Source organism: Falco naumanni, chromosome 6 (genome assembly GCF_017639655.2).
Source record: "Falco naumanni isolate bFalNau1 chromosome 6, bFalNau1.pat, whole genome shotgun sequence".
In the NCBI taxonomy this organism is placed as follows: domain Eukaryota; kingdom Metazoa; phylum Chordata; class Aves; order Falconiformes; family Falconidae; genus Falco; species Falco naumanni.
In genome coordinates this window covers 46,082,891-46,095,293 of record NC_054059.1, presented here as the reverse complement: position 1 = coordinate 46,095,293, position 12,403 = coordinate 46,082,891, and the positions used below count along the sequence as shown (strand labels likewise).

Below are 12,403 nucleotides of genomic sequence, written 5' to 3'. Positions count from 1 at the left end.
TTAATTACAGATGAAGGTGCAAGACATGATTTATCCTAATCTATATTTTGGCATTCAGACTTTGGCATTCATAGCAGGTGTTTTAAAGAGCATCAGAGGACACGTAGAAGCGAAGCAAGAAAAGTCAACTAATCCATCATTCAACTGAATCCCTTTCAGTGCTGACAATCCTGCACAAATCATACTAGGTTTTGGCAACAGTAAGTATGGCAACAGCCATATTTCTAGGCAATATTTACAGTGAAGCCAAAGACATTTTAGGGGTCATAGTAAAGCCTTTACAAGAAATATACATCAACTGTGATTTGGAAAAAACAAGCAATTTTAGGACTATAAGTTCATTAGTGTAATTCTCAAAGACAGTGAGAAATTGTAACTGTTACATTTTAGAAATTAGATAAATTAATTAGGGTATTGAAGCTATTTGGCCTGATGTATCAGGACTGATAGTGCTAGAATTGAACTGTAAATACCTAACCAAGTGAAGAACCAGAAGCTCTAGGAATTTCTTAAGCTCTGCAAGAAGACACCAACTGCTCTGACATGGATAGGCTTTCTCAAAACCAGTGAACGTACAGTGACACCCTGAGGTACCTGTAGTATGAACAAGTAGCAGAGAGCAGTGGAGACACAGCAAGGATTTCATTTAAAATTAATGAGCAGCTTAAATGGGGACTGTCTTATTGCTGTATCTATTCCTAAGTAATATCACAACTAAATTAATTCCTAGTTAGGAATCTTTAAGTATGTAAAGGCCAAAAACCAAATGTAAACAAATACACAGATATAATTAGCTTTACAGTCTTGTGTTCAAGACTAAACCATCAAAAATTCTTCAGTATTAAAATGTTTTTCCATAACCAGCTCTAGAATATAAATAAGCATAACGCAGGTTGTCCCATTTACACCTGACTGCAAAAAGTCTTAAACAACCTTGTCTAAATTCAGTATTGAACCTGCTTTGAGCAGGTAGCCCAACAAGAGACCTCCTGGGGCTCCTTCTAGCCCAGATCGTTCTGTGAAGTGGAACAGGAAGATAAAATATTCTTAGCAAAATGGTCACAACAATGGTGTCTTTTTCTTATTTTGGGGGCAGAACAGTGGAACATTATATCTTGGGACAATTCAATGGCAACAATCCACTCTGCACGTGTGCAAAGGGAAAAAGAAACATTTCACTAAAAAGTCTGGTTTCAATTCCATCTTCTTTTCCAGGAGGATGTTCTAAACTCACAAAACTTTGCTTCAAGTGCTGCTTGAGTGCATGCTTTCAGCCCGTCAATTACATCTTAAAAATGTACATTTCCTCATACGTTTATCAGGCTCCACCTACACAATTATTTGGCTGAGTACAGAACAGTATGTCTGATAAATGTCCTCAGACAAACCGAAATAGCTTCACATTGTTAATCCATTTCCTTTCATTCACTAATTTCTATTTTTATTATAATATTTCATTAAAAGATAATTACGTGGAAAACTAGAAAGTCTGGAGCCCTTCCAATGGTTGCATCAGACATCAATTTACCTCTGCTTTTGAGAACAATTTCAATAACTCTCTAGCCTTTCAGCAGGAACAAATATAGAGTTCAGCAAGGGAGCATAGCTCTCTCCATTTAAAGACAAAAATCAGCAAGGTTCTTCTCTGTGAGGATGCCAAATGTTGTTTTTTTTTAATTTTCCCTGTAAAAAATTGTCTTAAATTTCAGCAACGTTGCCCCACTGAATCAGAGGGAATTGCCATGTTGGTACATGGGTAACTGTTTCAAGAGAATGTAAAAGAAAAAAATGAAAGCCTCCAGTCTCTAGGCTCCAATCTTTAGGAGTTTCTACAGGCACCTGACATGTGATTATAGCACATGGTTATGGCAAACACAGGCTTTTATTCCCTGCGTTGTACGGCAGTAATCTCTGAAGGGTTCTCAGATGCTTTGTGAAGCTAACAGGGAAGGATGTAGGCTTCAAATGGACTGTAATGCTGAATTTCATTTTTACAGAAAACAACACTCAGAATCTTCTGTCTACAACATGAAATTTCAGGCTCGTCAAAGGCAGTAAATACCCCTGGTTGTATACAGGATCACTGCCTGGACCTAGCACATGAGCATTCTTGAATGTCACATTTGATAGGACTTGAGGTTGGGAAGCCATCAGCATTTAACAGCTGACAGAATTATGTAGGTCTCAGGGTGGCTAAACGTGGACTACCAGGCAAATAACTGTTTTTTCCATTAGTGATCTAGCATTTAACTAGTCATGGCAAATTTTTGCCATAGCCACTAATTTCACTAGCACGCTGTTGCTCTGATTCCACAGAGCAGTTGATGTTAAATCTGCCCCGTCACACATGAAAGGAGGGGAAGAATGTAACATGCTAATAACTAGAAAACTCCCATTTATTTACTAAATTATAAAAATACTTAATTCGTAAATAAAAATAAAAATAAAGTGCTTTTGATTTCAGAGAATGAGGTCCTTTGGAGCCAAGTCATCAGAAAGCCATTAAAACAATGAAGAAACTGAAAACCAGATCTGTGTTGGAGCAGACATCACCTGGACCACACATATGGTTGGAGCTTCAAGGTTGCAACTGCTGTAAAAACTCCATTTGGAAACTGGGATCCACCATTGTGTGAAATAGTAAGTTGGAATATGCTTCTCCAAACTAGGACAGAAACAGTCTTCAAGAAAGCATCAGTGGATGATAAATGAAAAGAAGGCGTCTGTTCCCCGCTACCCAACCAGAAGAAAGAGGGACATGACAAGGAACTTACTCCATGTGACCGCTTTATACTCACATACAAACAGGGGTGCACAGACTAAATAATAACACATAATTTTAAGTTTTTTTCAGCTTATTCAGAAAGAGAGTGAAGCATATGGACAAAATATAACTGCTATAAATTCTGCCTCAGATGCTGACTACATCAGATTCTAGCAGTCTATCTCGAAACAGCAGAGTAACAGATATAGAAGGAAACACAAACATAAGAGCAGAGAAAGAAAACAACTTTTCAGTACTGAAAGAAGTTTGTAAAAGGTGAAAGAACAGTGGGACCAAAAAACCCCCATAAAACTTACCCAGAAACTCATAAATAAATGTTCCTACAGCTTAGCTCAAGCCACTTGAAGGCTGCATTTTTTCTGAATGAAGCCCCAAAAACGTATTTCAGTTGTGTTCACTTTATTAAAGATAATATATGTGAACTTTTTTATGCTGCATCAAGTGACCTCCTATGAGAAAAACCTAGCAACCATAGCTTATGAACTATGTTTAAAATTAACCAGACCTTTAATGAAAATTTTATCTAGCTTCCCCCATGTTTGCTGAAACTCAATAATTAGTATCAACTATTGTTAAGAAGTTAATTGACAGACAAGTCACAAGTTAGTTGCTTTGACAATTAAGAAACCTCAGCTAATTCAATGTAGAAGGAAAGCAGATTATATTTAGAGAAAAGTTACAGCTGCTTTACACTATGAATAAAAGGTATATAATCATAAACAAATTGTGGAAATAGATATAGAAGTGACATATGACACAACTAAATATTTCTCAAATATATGATAGAATTAATGACTTTAAACAAGGCAAATCCTTCAATATGGACAAAAGGAGATAATTTAAATTAAAAGATTCAATCAAGAGAACAATGAACTATTAGAGAAAACTGAGGACCTTGCGTTAACCACAGCACAAGTGACTCAAATACGTTGAAGTGTTATAAGAGATCAATTAAAATAGAAAAGCTTAAGAGATCTCCTCAGAGAAAAGGAAAAAATAATCAAAAATATTTTAAAACATTTTAAAGTTAACACTTTAAAAGTTAACCAAATGGCATACCTAGAATATTCACTTAACCTTTATCTTCATCTGAGAGAAATGTAAAAATTATCGAGTATTACTAAAGATAAGGTTTCTTTCTCCCACAGTTATGTGGACAATATGGGATTGGTAATGACTCCTGCAGAACCCTGAATGCTATACTTTATCCTACATTAACTTCACCTTTCTTGAACACTTCATCTGCAGGCATCCCATATTTATAACCTGCAACTGAGGGATCTTGAGAAATTTTCCCCAGACTTCATAAAATAAATATTCTCAAACCCTTGCCTGTGAACCAGTGATGGACTTCAGTGTATTATGAGTGGTCTTATAGCAGCAGGCAGAATTTATGCATCTGATCTCCTTGTTTGTAAATGGTAACCTGAGTTAGAATAAACCCAAAAAAAAACCCCCAAAACCCCACAACACTGACTGTTTTTGAACTGCTGATTGTTGTAGTGACTGTAGAAATCTAAACAACATTGCAAAAGGAAAGGATGAAATCCACAGAACTTTCCTGAAGTGAGAACCACCATATGAAATAAAAATTCTAGAACATCTAGAAAGAAAATTTTTATAAAATTGCAGTCTTTTTTTGGATTTCTTTAGTCTACAGAATGCTAATTGAGAATACTGTGCAGTATCTATGTCATTGGAACAATTATGTATGGGGCACAGTGAAAAACATAATGCAACATGTATCTTAGAGAATAGAAGTGAAAAACATCAAACTGGTACAGGGGAGCATTAACTAAATACATATGAGCATAAATAGGTGGAAATATACCTAATGAAAGATGTAGTATCATCAACATAAAACATAATGATGCACCTTAGCTATGATTTGCCATATGTACAACGGTCAAAGTTAAATGTCCATGGCAAATTTTTGTATGTAATTTCCTGATTTTAGTTTGCTTTATCTGAAACTTTAACTTCTTTGGACCATAACTGTGATACTAATTATGATCATTCTACTTCAAAGATTTCTAGCCATATGCACCATGATGTTAAGACAGAAATAAAATAAAAAAACCCTGCATCCATAAACTAAACCTTATGAAAAAAAAAACCCAACTACTGCCTTTAAGTACTAGAACTAAAAAGTTTTGACACCTTCCTCCTGTTTGCATCCCAAAGCTGAGATTAACATCATTCTCAGCTCTTGTTTAATCCTTGAGTTAAGGAAAATGCAGATTCAACCTCAAAGAGCAGCAACAACTGGCTAGATTTCATTTACCCTTTTCCCTTTACTCTTTCTCCCAAGATTCCCAGACTTAGCCTGCCTTGACCTTGACTGGACTTACAAACAATCCTTTGTTGTGGGAAGGATAAACATGATGAGCTACTTTCTTTTGCCCCAGATTTTTTGTGGAATAAGTAAACATTAGGTGTGCCAGAGAAAGGGACAACCAATTTCTAATTCAACAATTAGCTCCTTTCACACATAAGGTATGGGCTCTAATCTTTTCTCTTGTGAACACTTAACCAGTTTGCTGAACTTTCCTATAGAAATAAGTTTCAATAGAGCTAGTGTTTACCCTTCATTAATAAAAGCAATATGATAATTTCAATACGCTACAACAAGGTTTTCTTCTGCTTTAAAGAGAATTTGAAACTTTATGGTCTCTTGTTCATAAACATTCCTAATTCTCAGCAGCTGGGCTTTTTCAAAAGTGTTAAGAATAGCTAACTTCTATCTGCTTTTGACAAACATAATGTACCGTAACATAAAGGAGAAAGGCAGGTATCAGGATTTATCCAAAGTATGTTACAAAACAACTCTTCACCTAAGAACACACCGTAGCAATTGTTCAATATTGTCACATATTTCTATTTTTTCCTTCAAAAGTGTATATAAATAAAGTAATTTTGTGGTATTCTACTTCATCCTAAATATTCAGTGTCTGATTCTTCTTCTTTGGCATCATTATTACACATGTATGTTTCAAGAAAATGACATTTAGCTCAGTTTTTATAAAATGAGTGATTCTTTAGTATTTTTGAGTGAAATTAATTGACATATAAAATATGTGTACAGTACTGGAATAGAGGAATTGACTTCCAGAATTCACAGAACAAGTATTACATATTCAGAAATTTATTTGAATTAATATGGACTAATCTGAGGCTAACAGTGCTTTCTACACTGAACTGCAAAATGTTACAAAATCTTGAGTTAAGTTTCATTCATCATGATCTGGTATCTACCACAAGACACCAAAAAAATATGAATTAAAAATATTACCAGAAGAATCCTAATTTCATTGAAGTCAATGCTTCTATTAATTTTCATGAAAATTTGGGCAAGATTGATAAAATGGTATTTGGGAGAGTTTGGGGGTTTAGTTAATTACTCTTTGATTTAATACAGGGGTCCTCAAACTTTTTAAACAGGGGGCTGGCACATGAAGTGGCAGGCAGTCATCTGCGGCTGCTTGGTTTCCCCCCTTCAAACCCTGGCGGGGGGGGGGTGGGGTGCGGGGGGTGTCTGTAAATACCGGGGGCTGGATTGATGACCCTGGGGGGCCGTATCTGGCCCGTGGGCCGTAGTTTGAGGACCCGTGATTTAATACAATTCAGCTTAATAAAATTAGTTCTTTCTTCCTTTAGGAACCATATCAGTTCTCCAATGAAGTTAAAAACCAGGAAGGCAGACACCAGTGCTGAGGATTTGCTGAGCGCTCTGTACGTACCGCCTTTCATCATTCCCACTTCATAGCATTTTCTTAGTCGGCAAGCCTGGCAACTCTTTCTTCTGTTCTTGTCAATGGTGCACTGGTTAGTAGCAGGACACATGTAGTCATTGTGCCCTGTAAAACCAGAAGGAAAGTAAGGACACAGTTACACACAGACATAACAGAAGTCCTTATAATACTCTTGGTTTTCATTGAGTATCTAGTACAGCATCTAACATCTCAGGCAGAAGATAGGGTTACCATCACAATGTATCACAAAAATATTGATACAGACAGTGAAACTAACATCTATTCACAATAGATTTAATCACATCTATTCACAATATATTTGTTCACAATTTCTTTAAAAGTACTATTGAAAACACAAATTGTAACTTCTGTAGAATAATTAAAATAATGAACAATTAAAGCAGTCACAAAAGAGAATAGATTGATATGAACAAGTCCCTTGACTTCATTGATCTTAGCCTGAGAAATACAATGCCATCTGGTCCATGTGCTTGTGTTGATGTTTAACCAATAAGACCGCTCAAAATGGCTAGAGGTTTATAAAATTAAAAAGGCCTATGCATAGAACATTTTTTTTTTTTTTTAATATCTACCACTATCTGGGGCAATTATGAAACAAACAAAAACTACATGAAATAAAAGTAACAACCAATAATTAATTATGCCTCAGGGATAAATCAGTCTCTAATTCCAATTGCATATCTAATGATATATGCAAAAACATTTTGTCATGACAAATTCTTAAATTACCATATGCTGCAACCAAGTTTGGTACTGGTACCTTTGCTTTCAGAGGTCTACTTCCTTATTTATTACCCTGTACATCTCAATTGTCATTACAAACATTTTCAGCATACAAACATATTATTTCAGGAATAAATGTATTAAATTTATTACTGCCAACAAGTCTCTATTCCAAATTTCTTTTAAAACATGTGTGCTTAAACCTGCTACAAAATTACTTCCCAACCATAAATGATGTTTACCTAGGAAAAAAAAGACTATCCAAAACGATGTTGTTGGTGCTCTGTATTCATCTAAAACCAACTAAGTACAGCACACAATGAAACAATTTTACTGCAGAACTGTTTGTTCTTTCTTTCAGGTCAAAGGATCAGCTTGAGGTAGAGTAAGGTGGAGGTTTGACAGAGGCCTTGGTCTTATCAAATCATCTATCCTTGACTAGAAATTAGAAAATAGAGTAAAAATTACTATCATGTTACACCAGGAACATCTGGTCTCTAATGCTACATAACTGGAATCCAATCAAAATAAGCAGCCAAACTATAAACTTTTTAATATGGTGGCAGCTGACTACACATTGTCTCAAATGAACAGAATTATTACTTTTTTAGCTCTACTTGACAGAACAATATAGTACTGGAAAAATCTGAATCCACAGTTTGTTTCAGGACCAAGGTGAAAAGGTAGAAGAGAAATACTACCTCAACCACAGCACAAAAGAGCATTTTAATTTTCAGTTCCTTTGTTTGGATACAGACTGTTCTATACCTGATTCAAAAGATTTCACATGTAAGGAAAAAAATATCGTGTCAGAAAGAAAACAGCCTCAATCTCACAAAAATGCAATATCTACAGGGAAAAGGAGCAAAAAGGGAAAGCCATGTTTTTAAGAAACTGCACTTCTATTAGGTCACACTAAGCAGCAAAAGATTGTAGCACCTGACCTCAATCACCAGCCTGGTTTTATATACCTGGCTCTGAAATAGCATGAAAGCCAGACACAAAACTTTAATTATTCTTTTTCAAAACAAAGACTTGGACAGAGTATCTGATCTTCTTCATAATGAAAACAAAAGGTCAATTCACAAAAGGAGTGAGCACAAGCTCTGAATTCAGCAAATGATTCAGAACATCATTTAGCTGTCTGTAAAATAAGCAGATAAATGTTCCCACTCAGGTCAAAGCTGAACATATGCTTACCACACTGGCTGATGCTCATAAGGTTCAGCTCTCAAAAAAAAAAAAGAAAGGGTGACAGTATGCAAAAATAAAAAAATCAAGTGAAATCAATATCAGCAGGGCAACCATCCGTTTTCACAGTGCTTATGTGGGAAACAACCTTTTGTTCTGCTCTCAGCCTAGATTTCCTTATTCAAACTACAAGCATCAGGGGACAGGCATTTGGTTTGTATAACACTACAGAAAATAGTCATATCTGTGATAGAGCTACAGTTCCTACTGAAACTAACACGACTCATATTATCATATTTTTACATTGAAAAGTTTTATCTTAAGTATACACTGTAAAGGTTAGCATAATTAGTGTGTTTTCATGTGTGTGACCAGCACCTTAGATGATCCATTTTTCTTTCAAAGTGTTTGACAGACTTCACAGAATAAAACCTGTAAAGTTTAGAGTGCACAAAACAGAAGATCTGAATGTGAGTGGTGTACTTTTTCAGGTTATGAATGCCATAGCAATGTCATTGTTTAGACTTCATATTTGCTGTAAATCTAGGAAGAAGACAATGCATTTAATATTTCTCATATTTTTTTGTTTATTTTAACCAGCATGCCTTCAGGGGACTGGAAAAGATGTAATCAATCAGAAAAAAATGTTTTATAATTAGACTATACAATAGAAATAATTAACAAATTAATCAGAGAAGAAGAAAGAAACAAAGTGAAGAAGAGAGGCAGGAACCTTTCCAGCTTCTCCACAATACCCTCTGATTTCAAGTATTCAATCACATGAAGTGAGGAAGGAAATTTCCTTGGCAAGGCACAGACACAGGCAAGGGCAGTCTGGCTTTGGGTGGCATGGAAGGGAAAAGGTAGAAGACCAGAGCTAAGGAATAGGTAACACGCAAAGACAAGTTTTATTTTAAAGTGAAATAGTGTAACTCAATAATTCTGCTGTAAACTGAATTGTCTTTTAATTATTCTACCTTTTATTTTATCCTTAAAGCTCACCTCTTTACAAAGCTGATTCTGGACAATCTGAGTTATTAGAAGGGATTTCTCACTGGTAGGAATCGTCGGCATGAAAGTGGACACATCAGCAGGTGCCCAGCTGCCCTGCACTTTGTTTTCATGGTGTTCAAACAGCAATAGATGCTACAAGAGAGGCTAATTAATCCATTTGGGTAGTTGGTATTACAGGAGTACCAAGAGGAAGAAAGGTCTTCAGTGATCACTGATACTCATAAAAGGAAGCATGTGCCACTTGGACTCTGTGGTCATTGGGTTTTTTTAAATAAATTCTCAGATGACCTGTGCAAAATTAAAGGCAGTGAGTTTAATAGGGCAGACCCCTAGTTTTAATCCCCCACTATGTATGACTTGTACTGCCATGGACTACAAAGGAAGAGTTTAAAGGAGCTATTGAGGAGCTTGAGGAGGAGTGGTGTGTTTTTCTTACGATATCTCACACACTGTAGATTTTAAAACAGTAAAAACAACGTCAAATATTTTTATAGCACTTTGTTATATGCTAATATCTTTCCAGAAAAGGGTGCAAAGATCTGGATCTTTTCTCAAAGCACTAATTTTAGATGTGACAATCTGTATGCCAATGACCAATGGTAGAGGGGGAAAGGAGAAGGAAGCAAAGATGACAATGGCTGAAATCAGGATGATTTTGAGTTTATTCTAATGCAGCCTGCCATAATCAAAGCTTTCTCTTAAAGCACATACAGTCTGACTTTCTTTTGTCACCATGAGTCATGTTCAGAGACTTATTGCTATCATTCCAAGGGTTCTGAAGATAGCTATGATGTATGCACATGCCTGAATCAGAGTGCACAGATGACTTATCTGTGAGGGCTTCAGCCAGCAAAAAAAATCCATATTTCTTTGAAGTTAAGTTTAAGCAGAATGTTTAAGCATCTCTGTACTTCTATCAAGTAGTCCCATCATAGTACATATGGTTAAAATTAGACGCACACTTGAGTATTTCATGGAATCGCAGCTTTTAAGAACTCAGTTCATTTTGTCCTTGAGCAGCAAGGGTGAAAACTGGGGTCATATTAATATATGAAGGGCAGTTAACATAACACAGCAATATTTTTTTCTTAAATCTGTAAATTGTTGCGATATTATATTCCAATAACTATCAAGATTATCTTGAGGGAATGATTAGTATAAGCATTATAGAATTTGTACAAAATTCTTTACCTATCTGCATAAGGCATCTGCCATGTTAGCCATTACCTGTGGAAGCACCAGGACCTTCTATGATCTTATTCTGACAGTTAAATTAGCAGAATTTTGTACATGTAGGTGAAGGGAAGGCTAGAGTGTAGACTTTATCTACACCGTAAGGAGCCAAGCAAGTGACAAGTGGGAAGCCTGCAGACAAAAACTGAAATCTTGGAAAGAACAGCCTCAACAGCAAGTGGAAAGTTTTCATAAACAACAACAAAAAAATAAATAGCACCTGGACATTGCATATGCTAACCCAGTATGAACAAATGTTGAAACTAAAATAAAAAGTTATACCAACTTAATTTTAAGTTAAAGTGCCCCAATGAAACCACACTGATTGTTTTTAAAATCTCACTGTTTCCTAACAGGTTTCGCAAGAGAGCAGAAGGTTAAGTTTAATTTCATTAAAAGAACAGACACTCAAATTCATAGCTTGAGTACTCTCAGACAAGGTCTTTGCATTTGGAACTTCAGTTCTTACAACAACTACCCAGCACTGCTGAGAAGATCAATCATTTTCTGTGTTTAAACTAACAAGACATTGCTACATGTGACAGTAAGGAGAAGGGCCTACAAGATTGTAAATATACTTCCTTTTGCATCTAGTGAGGAAGTCCACCTTCTGTGCATAACACAGAAAGAAAGATCACAGAACCACTGAATGGTAAGAAAGGAGGAAAAGCTAAAATCTATATACTCTGTATTATGTCCTTCAGCTGTGTCAGGTAGCTCCCACATTGAGTGTTCACCTTCTCGTGGAATCTTGTCTTCATGTATAGCACTGTTCACATGAGAAGTTAATTCAAGCTAAATTATTATGATACCGACTTTTCCTTTAACCTTTCCATACACTATTTCAGCTAACAGGAAAAATGAAGAATGAGAATGGGCATTACATGAGGATACTAAACATGATGTCATCTCACCAGTTTAATAATGCATGAACATATATGCTGAAAAAGGGTGATTGTAAAAAGTGAAATATTTAACTTTATAAATATATAAATATAAAAATATATTTTCTACTCCAGCAGTTGATTTCAAAGTTTTTATTATTGGCCTTAGTCCTAAAATTTCCAATTGGTGTTTCATCTGCTATTTCAAGATTATGATATCATGTACAAAGTCTACTTCTACCCCAATTCCATTCCCGTCTTTTTAGACAAGGTAACAAAATAGGAAGTATATTTTCTCCTTATGAAAAATAAAAGAGGACACCAATCCAGATCCCAGACTCTACAAAATCTGGCAAGGAACATGACATCTAGTTTCTGTTTCCCTGTCTGATAAATCATAATTGTTTTAAATCCTTGGCACATGATTAAACCAACAGCTGTGTTAAAGGGAAAACTCCCACAATGTATTACTCACAACCATCTCAATATGATCCCTCCAGAGACAAAAAGCATTTTCAGAGAGAGTCATAGGCAAGCCATGGCTGTCTTATTCCCATAGACTTTCAATGAAATCTCATATTTTTAGTTTATTTGAGCTAAAATGGGAAGGGGTGGAATTCTACTACAGAAAATTCCCACATATAATATAAAGAAGCCAAAAAGTTAAAAATATTGCAAATTACTCTCGTGCACTTAAAATCCAATCTATTGTTAGCAACAACAAAATTAATATAACTCTATTTTTATTCCAGGTATAACATCAGATTTTGGATTGTGATGGGACCTATTGAATAAGTTTA

At 35.5% G+C, this 12,403-nt stretch overlaps 1 protein-coding gene across 1 annotated transcript in view; it reads right to left on the bottom strand.

Moving 5' to 3' along the window:
* Positions 1–12,403, bottom strand: part of ESR1 (estrogen receptor 1) — a 195,309-nt gene that overhangs the window by 63,674 nt on the left and 119,232 nt on the right. The window contains 1 exon segment of the mRNA XM_040598160.1: positions 6,526–6,642. Within this exon segment, the coding sequence (XP_040454094.1) occupies positions 6,526–6,642 (117 nt within the window).